We start from the raw sequence: 14,891 nt of genomic DNA, 5'->3' as shown, positions 1-14,891 counted from the left end.
GGCTAGTTCATCAGGATGGTCAGTGAAGTTAGAGAAAATCCAAAGCTGTTGGTGAACATTGAAGTTTTGAAGAATGGAGATCTCTGCAAAAGGGAAGAGAGTAAGAATGTGCTCTAATTTGGAAGTTAAGTAGTCAAAGAATTTCTTATAGTCAGAGGAGTTAGGTGAGAGGTATACAGTACAGATAAATTTAGCTTAAGAGTGACTGTAGTAGATGATGGAAAACCCGGAAGATTCAAGAGCATGGGCATGAGAGCAGGTTAAGTCATTGTTCATGTAGATGCAACATCCAGCTTTGGATTGAAAATGAGGATAGAGAAAGTAGGAGGGAACATAAAAGGGGCTGCTGTCAGTTGCTTCAAACACCTGTGTTGGATTCAATGAGGAACAGATGAGGTTTAGTAGAGGAGAGGTGGTGTTTTACTGATTGAAAATTAGATCTAAGACTGCTGAAGTTAATGAAGAAAAAGGTGAGGGGGGGTGCTAAGACACTTAGGGTCAATACCAGAAGAGTAGTCAGACTGGGGACATTTGTGGCCCCCTCTCCAGATGGGGACTCAGTGGCTGGTGTAGGAGTCACCATATTGATTTTGAATTTTGAGTGAAGGGTGTGTGTGTAATTAGGTGGATGTAGTTTTGTGTGAAAGAAGATAGTTGTCTTTAGAGGGTAGGCTTTGACTGGCCCCTTGTGTTATGAGACACAAAGGGAAGCATTCAGTGAGGTCACAGGTGGGTTCAATGATAAGTTCTCAGCACCCCCTGATTAAGTGCTTTAGACCTCACTGGGAGTAATTATCATTTGGCAGGTGTCTACTGGCTCATCCTGTGTGGTTATTTGTTAATTTATACTCCTTATCCACTTCCTGAAGTTCTCTACTCTTGTTATCCCCACACTTCATCAGTTGTTTGAGTCTTGCTTAAAGATGTTTTTTTCTTTTGATTTTCAACCACAGTTTTTGGTTCATCAGTAATTCCTTGTTAGTTTGTTTCCTTGATGTCCAGACCTCCTTTACTGGTACACATTCTTTTATTGCTTCATCCACTCTAATTCTAAACTTTGATCACACTTCCTCTATGTCTCCCTCACCTAAGTACTCCCAATTCATGTCCAGTCTGTGTCTCATAAGGTAATAGTCTGCTCTCTCATATATGTATGTTTTGGTATAACAAGTCCTGCCTTGAACTTCAGCCTCACAGGTGAAAGTAATGCAGGCATGATCACTTCACCCTAAAGGACTTCCATAATGCAGGCATGATCGCTTCACCCAGTAGGACTTTTATAATGCAGGCACGATTGCTTCACCCAGTGAGACTTTCTATTCTAGTTTCTCCAACTGTTTCTTCCTCACTGGTAAATACTAGGTCTACAACACTTCCTCTTGGCCCCTCTCTATACCTTGTGATGTCCCTAATGTGTTGTGTCAAGATGCCTTTTCTCTTTCTGTCTCAATAAGCTTGTACTCTATACTGTTTCATCCTCCTGTTGTGGTGTTGTTTGTCCAGTTAATAAATGGTACATTAAATCCCCTAAAATGATCTTGTATGCTGTTTGCTTATTGTTTATTTCTTTCGTTAATTTCAGTAGTTTTTCATTCTCACTGGTTCAACACTTGGACTTTATATATGGTTGTAATTAATATGGTTTCAGTCATTCTTTTTACCTCTGTCCACAGATACTTGCAGTATTTTTGTTCCACAGTTATATTGTTAAAGTTTACATCTTTACATACCTTCTTTTCTATTGGTAATATTTTTTTTCAATTATTTTATATCCATCAATACTATATTCCAATGATAATACATTGGATCTGAAATTCTTAGGTTTAACTTCTTGCAGTGTTATGATACAAGGCTTCTCTTCATTATCCTGTACTCTTGTTTTCATTTCCCTTAGTTTATCTGGAGTGAGCACATCCACATTGCAGAATATAACTTTAACACGTTACCCACTTCTTGTTCCACGGGTGTACCACTAACTACATTTCTCTATGGCGACTTGGTACATCAATGGTGCAATGATGAGTAAACAGGAGTATATATTTAAACTCATTTTCTCCTTCGCAATTACTGATTGGACATTTTCTTGACTTTCAAACATTATCAAGGAACATGAATAAGTGGAAAATGAAACACAGGAATATGTATTCAAATTTATTTTCGAGGCAATGTGTTGAGACTCCAGAACATAATATTATTTTTTTCATATGAAAAATAAGACATGGTAAAATAAATAGGCAAACAAACAATCTTCAATGCAGAATGGAGTTGTGTAACCGAAAACCATCTATACTGATAAAATAAATAAATAAATTAAGCAGAAACTTAATATAATTAGATTTCTAAGAACTTGTATTTATGCTTGAAGACAATTAGTATGATTACTTCAACTCCTTTGACCAATGCCACACATTGTTTTATAGCATGGAAGCCTTCGCCATTCTTAATACTAAAATTAACATCTTAGTGAAAGAAAATTTTTTTTTATAATAATCCTGAAATAGATACAGCTTCACCAAAACAATAATCTTGAGTACAGTAACATGCTATATAACATTGTTTTCCTTATGATGAAAAGAAAGTATTGCTTGCATGTATTTTATGCACTGTGTTTCTCAGCAAAGCATATGATACAGAGGTGTGGCTTATCTTCACACTCAAAACAGAATGTGTTTACTCTTCTAGCTTTATTTCTAGCTATCTTGAATCCTTCAGAAAGTGAGATTTTTTGTAGCAGCCACAACATCTTTTTCTTGTATATCTCTTAGGTCCATCTTTCTCAGTCAGTATATGAGGGCTCCTTTTTCCTGACATGACTCCAGGACTTTTCCCAGGTCTAATGTTCTCAGGTTCATTTCCAGTGAGCGAATACACTAAAGCCTCTTGAAATTGTAGCTGATTCATCTTAGCCATAGGGAAGTACTGGCAATGGAGAGCCCATGTATTTACAACTAAGAGTCCAGCAGTCAGTTCAAAGGCCAACTTTCTGTACCATTTTTTTGCTCTTTCTCAGTGGACTGTAATAGGATGTGTATTGGTCAGAGACATCCACACCTTTGTTTGCCCTGTTGTATGCCATTACACTTTCTGGTTTGAAAACTTCTTCTTTGTGTCTTTTTATCATGCCACTGGGAACTAATTGATCACTGTGTTCAGGCAGAGTTGAAATAGTCAGTACATTTCTTTTATCCCTCCATTTGAAAACTCATGCCCTTGCTGTTCTCCTGTCCTTTCATTTCATTCTATCTGAGTTTACTTTGAGTAACTTCCTTGGGCAGGTATTTTCTTGTGCCCTTTAGATAAGTTTTCTTATCCGATAGGTATTCTGCTAATGTCACTGAACAATAGTAGTTATCAGCATAAAGGGTGGCACCCTGGTCAAATAGCTCTTCACAAAGTTCTCCTGTTAGGCTTTCTGTGGAGTTTAGTCCCTGACTTTTTTTTTGACTTCTGGCGTGAATCTTGAAATTCCATGTATAGCCACTTGGAATACATACCTTGTACAACTTGAAGCCATATTTATGTGCTTTCCCAGGAAGATACTGCCTTACATTAATTCTGCCCCTAAGGGGAACCATACTCTCATCAATTACAAAAATGGGCCTGGCTTATGAACAGCCTGACAGCAGTCTGTAATGGCAGTGACCAAGGGTCACATCTTGAATAATGGATTAGGTGGATCATCAACTTCAGTATTATCCCTGAAATGTATACACCTAAGAAGGATTTCAAGTCTCTATTGTCATCACACTGCTGACATAAGAATCAGAATACAGCTTGTTCTTACTCCAATAGGAAAAAATTTCTGGCATTGCAACAATTCCCATGCATACAGTTATACCTATGAACTTATTTATTTCTTCCGTAGTTGTGGGTTTCCATGAAATGAGATGTGACCTCCTTGCCAGAGGTGCTTCATTTATTTTTTGTTGAGCATATACATTTGGCTGAGTAACTATTGTGTCCAAAAGAGCATCACTTATGAATAATTTACACATATCAATAGGGTCTGGTTTGCCTGTGACTGAGTTTACTTGAGGCAAAATAACCAGCTCTTTTTTACTACTAAAGGTATAGGAATACTGTTTGGAAGAAACAGGCCATCCCTGTATGGCTGGTACAGAATCATCATCTGTCTTTCCCTCTACTTCATCTGATCCATCATCATCTTCTGTCTCTCCTCCTGCTTCATCACTTTCTTCACTGTTACTTAAGTCACTCAAATTGGAGGGAATGAAATCTTCATCAGAGCTTTCTTGCTCAAAATGACTGCTGTAGAATGACGAAGGATCCATTTCCTGCATACCAAAAACACCTAAAGATGTTAACAAATCACTCTAAGTAAAATAAAATCATTGCATAGTATTTCCATATCAGTTATTATCAATTATATTTAAATCTAATAAAAAAAACTGTGATTTCCTGTATACCAAAAACACCTAAAGATGTTAACAAATCACTCTAAGTAAAATAAAATCATTGCATAGTATTTCCATATCAGTTATTATCAATTATATTTAAATCTAATAAAAAAAACTGTGATATATATATATATATATATATATATATATATATATATATATATATATATATATATATATATATATATATATATATATATATATATATATATATATATATATTAACTTATTACAATTTTTTTTTACTTGAAAATCAGTGGTACATGAGTGGCCCAAGACACAACAGATGAATAAGATATTTGAGTATGGTGAATTAGGCCACTGGTGGTACACTGAGTAAGTGCTACACTGGTGGCCCAACACACAGTGGACAGTGGCATACACTAATGTGGATGGTTTAGTTTCGGTGATGGATGAAGTGAATGAATTTATAAAAGCAAATGAACCAGACGTCATGGCAGTGGTAGAAACTAAACTAAGAGATTCAGAGACACCAAATTTAGGAGGGGGAAAGTACAATATGTGGATAAGAAACAGATGTGGAAAAGGAGGTGGAGTGATGATGCTTGTTAAAAAGGGTATCAGGGTGGAGAGTGTGGAAAAGGCAGAAGGCTTGGTGGAAGGCCTAAACTTACAACTAATAAATGGAAGAAGAGGAATACGATGTCACAGTGGTGTATGTCCCACCAAAAACAAAGACCTGGAATAGACAAGAGCATGAACAGTTGCTGAGTGAGACAAAAGAATGGCTTGTAAAGAAAATTAAAGAAAACAACAAAATTGCAGCCATGTCATGATAAGCAACCATGTCATGATAAGGTTTTATATTAAAGAAAAAAGAGAGGAACGTAGATGTGAAGATTATAAAAGTGAAAGATTTAATTATGGTAAGTCAAATGTTGAACAAATGAGGAGATACTTTGGTGAAGTGGACTGGAGTACACTTATCACAACAAGTAATGTGCAAAAGAAGTGGGAAGCTTTCATCAATATTTATGAAGAGGGAGTGAAAAGATATGTACCAAAAGTAGAGACAAAGAGAAGATATAACAATGACTGGTATAATAGAAGATGTGAAATAACTAGGGAGGAGAGGGAAACAGCATGGAATAGATGGTGGAGGAAAAATACGCAGGAGCTATGGGAAAACTACACAACTACAAGAAATGAATATGTAAGGGTTATTAGAGAAGAAAGGAAAAATTATGAAAAAGATGTTATGGACAAATGCAAAGAGGAACCAAAACTATTCCTCAGATATGTGAACAGTAATATGAAAAATAGAGAAAGAATAAGCAGATTGAAGGTGAATGGAGGATCCAGCTGAATTGGCAGAGATAATGAACAGGAGTTTTCAATCAGTATTCAAAAAAGAGAAAACATTTGTGTGGCAGAGTGAGATGAGTGAGGAAATGGGTCTTTTTTTATTTTATTTTATTTTTTTTTATGTAGGAAGGACACTGGCCAAGGGCAACAAAAATCCAAAAAAAAAATATGCCCACTGAAATGCCAGTCCCATAAAAGGGTCACAGCAGTGGTCAAAAATTGATGAATAAGTGTCTTGAAACCTCCCTCTTGAAGGAATTCAAGTCATAGGAAGGTGGAAATACAGAAGCAGGCAGGGAATTCCAGAGTTTACCAGAGAAAGGGATGAATGATTGAGAATACTGGTTAACTCTTGCGTTAGAGAGTGGACAGAATAGGAGTAAGAGAAAGAAGAAAGTCTTGTGCAGCGAGACCTCCCTTCAAGAGGGAGGTTTCAAGACACTTATTCATCAATTTTTGACCACTGCTTTGACCCTTTTATGGGACTGGCATTTCAGTGGGCAAATTTTTTTATTGGATTTTTGTTGCCCTTGGCCAGTGTCCTTCCTACATAAAAAAAAAAAAAAAAACCTGTCTAGAAGAGCAGTATGAGTGGAACCCCCCCCAGACATATGAAGCATACTCCATACATGGATGGATAAGGCCCTTGTACAGAGTTAGCAGCTGGGGGTGGTGAGAAAAACTGGCGGAGATGTCTCAGAACGCCTAACTTCATAGAAGCTGTTTTTTTGGCTAGATGCCAGAAGTCATGAGGGGAGTTAGATCTTAAAAGGTTTTGACACTTCCTGTTAATGAAGGAGTTTTTGGCTAGTTAGAGAACAGACATGGCATGGTTCTGGGCAGAAATATAAAATGCATGAGATTCTGGTGATGGAAGCCTTAAGTACCTTTTGTGGGCCACCTCTCTATCATGTATAGCACGAAAACAAGCTGTGTTAAGCCAAGGTTTAGAAGGTTTAGAACAAGAAAAAGAGTGAGGAATGTATGCCTCCATGCCAGACAATATCACCCCTGTTATGCACTCAGCACACAAAGATGGGTCTCTGACACGGAAACAGTAGTCATTCCAAGGAAAATCAGAAAAATACCTCCTCAGGTCCCCCCAACTAGCAGAGGCAAAACACCAGAGGCACCTTCGATTAGGGGGATCCTGAGGAGGGATTGGAGCGATAGGACAAGATAAAGATATGAGATTGTGATCGGAGGAGCCCAAGGGAGAAGAAAGGGTGACAGCATAAGCAGAAGGATTAGAGGTCAGGAAAAGGTCAAGAATGTTGGGCGTATCTCCAAGACGGTCAGGAATACGTGTAGGATGTTGCACCAATTGCTTTAGGTCATGAAGGATAGCAAAGTTGTAGGCTAGTTCACCAGGATGGTCAGTGAAGGGAGAGGAAAACCAAAGCTGGTGGTGAACATTGAAGTCTCCAAGAATGGAGATCTCTGCAAAAGGGAAGAGGGTCAGAATGTGCTCCACTTTGGAAGTTAAGTAGTCAAAGAATTTCTTATAGTCAGAGGAGTTAGGTGAGAGGTATACAGCACAGATAAATTTAGTATGAGAGTGACTTTGTAGTCGTAGCCAGATGGTGGAAAACTTGGAAGATTCAAGAGCGTGGGCACGAGAGCAGGTTAAGTCATTGCGCACATAAACGCAGCATCCAGCTTTGGATCGAAAATGAGGATAGAGAAAGTAGGAGGGAACAGAAAAGGGGCTACTGTCAGTTGCCTCAGACACCTGAGTTTCAGTGAGGAAAAGATGATGAGGTTTAGAAGAGGAGAGGTGGTGTTCTACAGATTGAAAATTAGATCTTAGACCGCGAATGTTGCAGAAGTTAATGAAGAAAAAGTTGAGGGGGGTGTCAAGACACTTAGGGTCGTCGACAGAAAGGCAGTCACAGAACGCCTGACTTCTGATCTTTCTAAAATTTCTGATTGGGGCAGAGCAAACTTGGTATTGTTCAATGCCTCAAAAACTCAATTCCTCCATCTATCAACTCGACACAACCTTCCAGACAACTATCCCCTCTTCTTCAATGACACTCAACTGTCCCCCTCTTCTACACTGAACATCCTCGGTCTGTCCTTTTCTTATAATCTGAACTGGAAACTTCACATCTCATCTCTAGCTAAAACAGCTTCTATGAAGTTGGATGTTCTGAGACGTCTTCGCCAGTTTTTCTCACCCCCCCCAGCTGCTAACTCTGTACAAGGGCCTTATCCGTCCATGTATGGAGTATGCTTCACATGTCTGGGGGGGTTCCACTCATACTGCTCTTCTAGACAGGGTGGAATCAAAAGCTTTTTGTCTCATCAACTCCTCTCCTCTAACTGACTGTCTTCAGCCTCTCTCTCACCGCTGCAATGTTGCATATCTAGCTGTCTTCTACCGCTATTTTCATGCTAACTGCTCTTCTGATCTTGCCAAGTGCATGCCTCCCCTCCTTCCGCGGCCTCGCTGCACAAGACTTTCTTCTTTCTCTCACCCCTATTCTGTCCACCTCTAATGCAAGAGTTAACCAGTATTCTCAATCATTCATCCCTTTCTCTGGTAAACTGTGGAACTCCCTGCTTGCTTTTGTATTTCCACCTTCCTATGACTTGAATTCCTTCAAGAGGGAGGTTTCAAGACACTTATCCATCAATTTTTGACCACTGCTTTGACTTTTTTATGGGACTGGGATTTCAGTGGGCATTTTTTTTTGTTTGATTTTTGTTGCCCTTGGCCAGTGTCACTCCTACGTAAAAAAAAAAAAAAAAAAAAGTTGACATAGGTAATACATAATATTATTAAAAGCTCCCTAATTCAAATCAGAGTCCCAGTTGAATGGAAGAGAGCCAATATAGTGCCAATCTACAAAGGTGGTAGTAAAGAGGAGCCCTTAAACTATAGACCTGTGTCTCTAACAAGTGTGGTGTGCAAAATGTGTGAAAGATTGGTGAAGGATAAATGGATGTAGTACCTAGAAGGAAATGAAGTGATAATAAAGCAACAATTTGGATTTAGGAGAGGGAGATCGTGCGTTACAAACTTACTGAGTTTTTATTCTAGAGTGGTGGATATAATGCAAGAAAGAGATGGATGGGCTGATAGTGTTTATTTAGACCTGAAGAAGGCCTTTGATAAAGTGCCACACAGGAAATTCTTGTGGAAGTTGAAGCATAATGGTGGGCTAATAGGGGGCCTGCTGATATGGATGGAAAATTTCTTTACAAACAGAGAAATGAGAACAGTGGTAAAAGATAAAAAATCATCATGGAGGGAAGTCATAAGTGGAGTACCCCAAGGCTCAGCACTTGCACCAGTCATGTTTGCAGTCTATGTAAATGATATGACAGAGAGTGTGAACAGCTACATGAGCCTTTTTGCAGATGATGCAAAGTTGCTGAAGAAAGTTGAGAGTGCAGAGGACTGTAAAATGTTACAAAAAGACCAGAACAAGATATCAGTGGAGTTATAGATGGGAAATGGAATTTGATTTAAAGAAGTGTAAGGTAATAGAATCTGGAAAAAAGTACAAGAAGAGTAAAAGGAAATTATGTGTTGAATGGTGTAAGGTTAAGTGGAGCAGAAGTGTTACAGTGACTGGGAACCTGACCCCAGAGAGACACATTAGCAAAATTACAGGAGAAACCTATAACTTGTTGAGAAGAATAAGACAGGCCTTTGCATGTATGGATGAGGTTATGGTCAGGAAGATGATTGTGTTGCTGATAAGACCTAGACTAGAATATGCAGCAGTAGTGTTGTTGCCATACAAGAAAAAGGATATAAGGAAGTTGGAGAGAGTTCAGAGAGCAGCTACGAAGATGGTACCAAGTATCAGGGACTTGTCATATGAAGAGAGACTGGAAAGGATACATCTACCAACGTTGGAAAAGAGGAGAGAAAGGGGAGACGATTGCGATATATAAAGCACATGACGGAGTAGAGGAGGTGGACCATAGTGACTTAATGGTCTGGGATACATGGGACTCTAGAGGACATGGAAAGAGGCTGAAGAGGAGTGCTTGTAGAAGAGATGTCAAAAAGTATAGTTTCCCATATAGAAGTATTGATGTATGGAACAGTCTGGATGAGGAGATAGTAAATGCAGAAAGTATACATGGATTCAAGGCTAAGTTGGATATTAAAAGATATGTAGATGGGACAGCACGAGCATAGCTCTTTTCCCATAAAGCACAACTAGGTAAATACAACTTGGTAAATACAGTAGAAGAAAATATCCTGATACTGCGTGTTGGGGCACCAGTGAGACATCACTTTTATGAAGCCATATGAGTCATTGGGACTAAGAGAAGGTATGTACTTATTTTCTCCTTGATAGCTCCAGTGCAACTGACATGAGAGCGATGTAAAGGTTGCTGCGACAGAGGCAAATCTTGTTATTGCCGTAACGTGGGTAATGTGTTAAACTCATTTGCAATATTTTCAGGTGGTTGAGATTTACTTGAACTGAGCTTGCCCCCTCCACTTGTTGGCCTTCTCCTTCCTGTATTAAGTTCCTCTTTTCCTGTACTGTGTTCCTCATTCTTACGTTTCTTTCCCATGTTGCCTGTGTCCTTTATCTCTGTGCCTTTCTCCATAGTGTTGGGGTGCTTGGCCATGACCCCATTGCTGGATCTCATTGGATCTTCTTCTCTGTACCACCTTCTCCATCTCACCAGATGCCTGTTCCATGGGTCGCCCCTTACCACGTACAACTTTCTCAACTCACTCTCTTTCTGACTTGCATTCTTTAGTCTTGCTTCTTCTCTCAGCTCTTTGTCCTTGTTTCTTTCCTCTTTGTTCATGAGAGACAGTAACATTCCTTAGCATTTCCCGGTTTTTTGCTGCTTGTGTCCTTTAATTTTGTAGGCATTTTTAAGCACTCTGTCCTTTAGTCCTTCTCTCATAGTTACTACAGTTGGCCTTCCCTTCTTGAGGTTGCTTTTTCTGTCATCCTTATTGGGCTCTCCATTATACTTCCCGATTCTTTTATTTCCATCATATCATCCTCAAATATCTCCACTCCAGCCACTTCACACATTTCATGAATGGTAATTTTGTCTTGCTTAATTTTCTCCTACCTAAGACCAATATTAGCTTTCCTGTTAATATGCTCAGGCACACCAATGACCACCATGGTATTCTTCTTGTCAAGTCTACTCTGTACTTGAGTTGCTGCTTTCTCCACAAGAACTCTGTCAGTGTCCTTTTGTTCATGCATCTGTTTCATCTCTTCCTTCATTACATCCCTGTAAGACTCTAGGGCAGGTTTGACGCTGGTGCACGCCCTCAGTTATCTCCCTAGACTTTTTTACTCTCCACGTCCGCCAAATCCTTCCTCATTGTCTTAAACTTCTCTTCTGAATCCATTTCTGGTACTTTGAGTTTTGTCTCAATCTCATCCTGCCATCCCTGGAGTGGTGTCATTTGTGATGCTATTTTACCACTGACTATGTTGCATTTATTGCAATACCAGTGAAGGGATTCAAGTTCATAACTCATTAAAAACTTGTAAATTTCCATCAACATAAATGCTCTCATAGGTGATATGATGCCACTTATCACACAGATTGCACATTAAAGCCTCATCCTTATTGTATGTTTATCTTTGCAGGTGCCACAAGTATTTGGGGCAGCACCTTGCTTAATCCTCTTGGTGCCAACTGAGCTTTGTTTACCACTCATCACAGACCTCAGATATTTTATACACATTCTCACTATGGGTGTTTTTAGGACTTGTGCTGTTCTTGATTTATATTAAGGTCTATATCCCAGTATGCACTCAATAGACTCAAAAGTAACAAAATATTGAAGTAAATGCAGGAGCTACACTGAATACGTCTGCTCTCTGCCACTGCCAAAAATTATAAGATTATTATTTATCTCCATCTTACATTGCAGATGATTCCTGCTCTTTGAGCATCTGTGAAAATCAAGGAACAGGAAACACTGACAAGAAGATAGCCAGAATGGCTCACTGGTTCCTGAAGAAAGCTTTCAGTGGCCTTATTGAACCTGTGAGTTCTTTGCTGTTGTATCTGTGTTATTTTCCTTCCTAGCTTTCTTTCCTTAATTTGATCCTTTTTTACATGTGAGGGACAATGTTAAGGTGGTATATCAGCCTTTTTGACCCAATTTTTGTCAAAAATGGTGAAATGAGATATTTGCCCCAAAAAATCAACCAGTGTTCTGGTAATATTTCAGAGATAAAGTTTTAGTGTTCCATGCCATTTTTAAAACCTCTAGAGGACATTTAAAGGGACATGTGCTTTGCATTTAAAGGTCCAATCTGAGGCATAGGAAATGTACATTTTCATGTTTTTTTTTCCTGATTTTTTAAATTTAATGTTTTTTTTATTATTATTATTTTTCTATCTTGCAAAACACGAGATCTATCTGAACAGCTGGCATCCCTCTCACTGCCTTAGTATGGTATGCCTACCAGCACCATTGCCCTTGAGGACTTCCAAGCAAGAGTTGGGTGTATCGCCTTGCTCAATTGCACTTTTTGTTATTCTTATTTCTGAATACTTATGCTTGGCCTCATCATGCCAAAAACAAGTGCTTTATGTAAGAAGAGGAAGAAAGCCTTTATCAAGGAAAGAGCTCACTGGTGGAAACATCAAAATCAGCAAGAAACATACGCAATACTATTACCACCAACACCAGCAGGCTTAGGCCTTAGCTCCTTGTTCATGTGCTAAAAAGCAGAAGAGGTTTCTCACACACTCATTCAAATTTCCAGACTGCAGTGGCAAAACGCGAAACACCACCAAACTATCGAGAGATGAAAATATTCTTCTCCCTCCTACCTGAGCAACTGGAATTAGTGAAGAGTGTGTATACTTGGCTTACATCAGATGAAATAATGAAAAGAGTCAAGGAGTCACACAGAACCCAAATGAATCTTACCGCGGTCACATATGGCTACACTGCCTGAAGCACCTCAGAGCTGCAAAAAGAAAGCTTGACTTTGTAGTAGCTGTGGGGCAACGATGGAGTATAATGGTGGTTATGTCACCAGCAATCTCCATCACTGTCTTGGCCTGCCATGTAACTCCATACTTCACAAGGGCCTCGAGAAGAAGGACAACAGGATGGACAGGCCACTAATGAAAAAAAAAAAAAAGGAGTAACAAACGTTTCTCAAGAGAACTCATTTACTAACCCCAAAGCTTCTGTTGGGTTGGAGCGCGGCATCGTGGAGACTCACCTTTGCACTCTGTTTTCTCGAAACCAACTTTTTTGACTTTGTGTTTTAATAACTCCACTAATTTTTAATCAATTACCTTTGTTCTTTTTTTTTTAAAGTAATCATCATTTAATATTCTACATCTTATTCCGATTAAAATTTTTATTTTGCCAAATCTTCCCGTCAAATTTTTCCCTAACTTCTCACTTTTTTGACAAAATAAAAAAACACGCAAGTTTACAGCTTTATTAAAAATTGCACAAGCATATAAAATGAAAAAGAAAACATCAGATAAAACTTTAAAGTATCCATTCTCGTTTTAATCAGACAAAATTTAAAGCAATTTTGGAAAGTCATAATTACATCATTCTTTACATGCTAGGTGGACTAAATTAGGTTTTTTTTTTTTTTTTTTTTTTTTTTTTTTTTTTACATTTATATTGGAACAGCTTAAGTTTATCATTAAGACACAATAAAAATTCAAAAAATGATTGAATGAGTTTTAGCAAAAATGACTAAAAAGGGTGATACACTCAGTTAGAGTGCATAAGATTGATGTCATTGCAGTGTGACTGGTTCATGCTGCAATTCCTGGAGCTGGAGAAGAAGCTGTATGGACAGGAGTCAGCTATCAGTGTGTTGGAGTGGTACAAGAGTGACCCTTGCCGTGCTCCAGCACATCACCTCGCCTTCCACTTCTACAAGAACCTAGTGCCAGTCACGGAGCAACTAATGGAGCTGGAGGTGTGTAAGGGGAGAAATGACCAAGATAGGTTATAGTGAAGTGTCCAGCCATTTTTCCAGCTCCCAGAGTCATCTGAGCCAAGCAGGAAGATAGGTTATAGTGAAGTATCCAGCCATTTTTCCAGATCCCAGAATCATCTGAGCCAAGCAGGGGATGTTCCACAAAGGGGTGATGGGACAGAAACACAAGTGAGCAGTGTTGAAGTTTAATCACAATGCTTTCTTCACACACTACACACAAGATACCAAAGACAAGAGTAATACACATTTACGCAAGGACACTGCTGCTGAAGTTTCTCAACACCCTTCCCCATTCCGTTACTGTGACATGAGAAAACACTAACATACACACACACACTATACAACCTGTCATTAGGGACAAATGAGGGTGAGGGCACTTCATTGCAGTGGAAACCGAGATGACAGCCAAGAGAGAACAGGTGTGCCTAGTCTTGGCACTGAGTCTGTTCTGCTGGAGCTGGAATTACAGGGTCTGCAAATAACCTTGGAAAGAGGCTACAAGAAGCCTACACACACACACACACACACACACACACACACACACACACACACACACACACACACACACACACACACACACACACACACACACACACACACACACACACACACTCACACAACACACACACACACACACACACACACACACACACACACACACACACACACACACACACACACACACACACACACTGAAGCCTTGAGACAGGTTCAGCTGTTCAAAGCATCCACACACTCTAAAACAGCCGATGACTTGATGCTCTGGGACGGGCGCTAGTGAGCTGACCTTCTCCTGCACTCCCAGGTGGTGAAAGAGGGAAGAGTACCAGGTTCCCCTGCTCCTCCTCAGCTTGCTTAGGTGGGAGTGGTGTTTCATCCCTTACAAGGTGCTTCTGTTTTCTCACTTCTCTTAATTCTTCTTACTTCACATTTTGTTTTGTTTTGTTGTGATGAATGAGTGAACAAGAGAGCAACTAATGGAGCTGGAGGTGCTTCTGTCATCTCACTTCTCTTAGTTCTTTTTATTTCACATTTTGTTATAAGCTGCCTATGTTGTGACAAGTGAGTGAACAAAAGAGTAACTAATGGAACTAGAGGTGCTTCCATCTTCTCACTCCTCTTGGTTCCTTGGTGATTCATTTCTCTTTCTACTTTATATTGTGTGTTGTGATAATTGAAGTGACAAGAGAGCTAATACAGTCAGTGC

General features: G+C 39.3%; 1 protein-coding gene across 1 annotated transcript in view; it reads left to right on the top strand.

Moving 5' to 3' along the window:
• Window positions 1-14,891, top strand: part of LOC135099785 (uncharacterized) — a 30,435-nt gene that overhangs the window by 3,594 nt on the left and 11,950 nt on the right. The window contains exons 2-3 of the mRNA XM_064002301.1: window positions 11,629-11,744; window positions 13,487-13,663. Coding sequence (XP_063858371.1) covers window positions 11,697-11,744; window positions 13,487-13,663 — 225 coding nt within the window. The 5' untranslated portion in view covers window positions 11,629-11,696. The remainder of the gene's footprint in view (window positions 1-11,628; window positions 11,745-13,486; window positions 13,664-14,891) is intronic.

The sequence above is a fragment of the Scylla paramamosain genome, chromosome 4 (genome assembly GCF_035594125.1).
Source record: "Scylla paramamosain isolate STU-SP2022 chromosome 4, ASM3559412v1, whole genome shotgun sequence".
NCBI lineage: Eukaryota > Metazoa > Arthropoda > Malacostraca > Decapoda > Portunidae > Scylla > Scylla paramamosain.
This window is presented reverse-complemented; position numbering and strand designations above follow the sequence as displayed.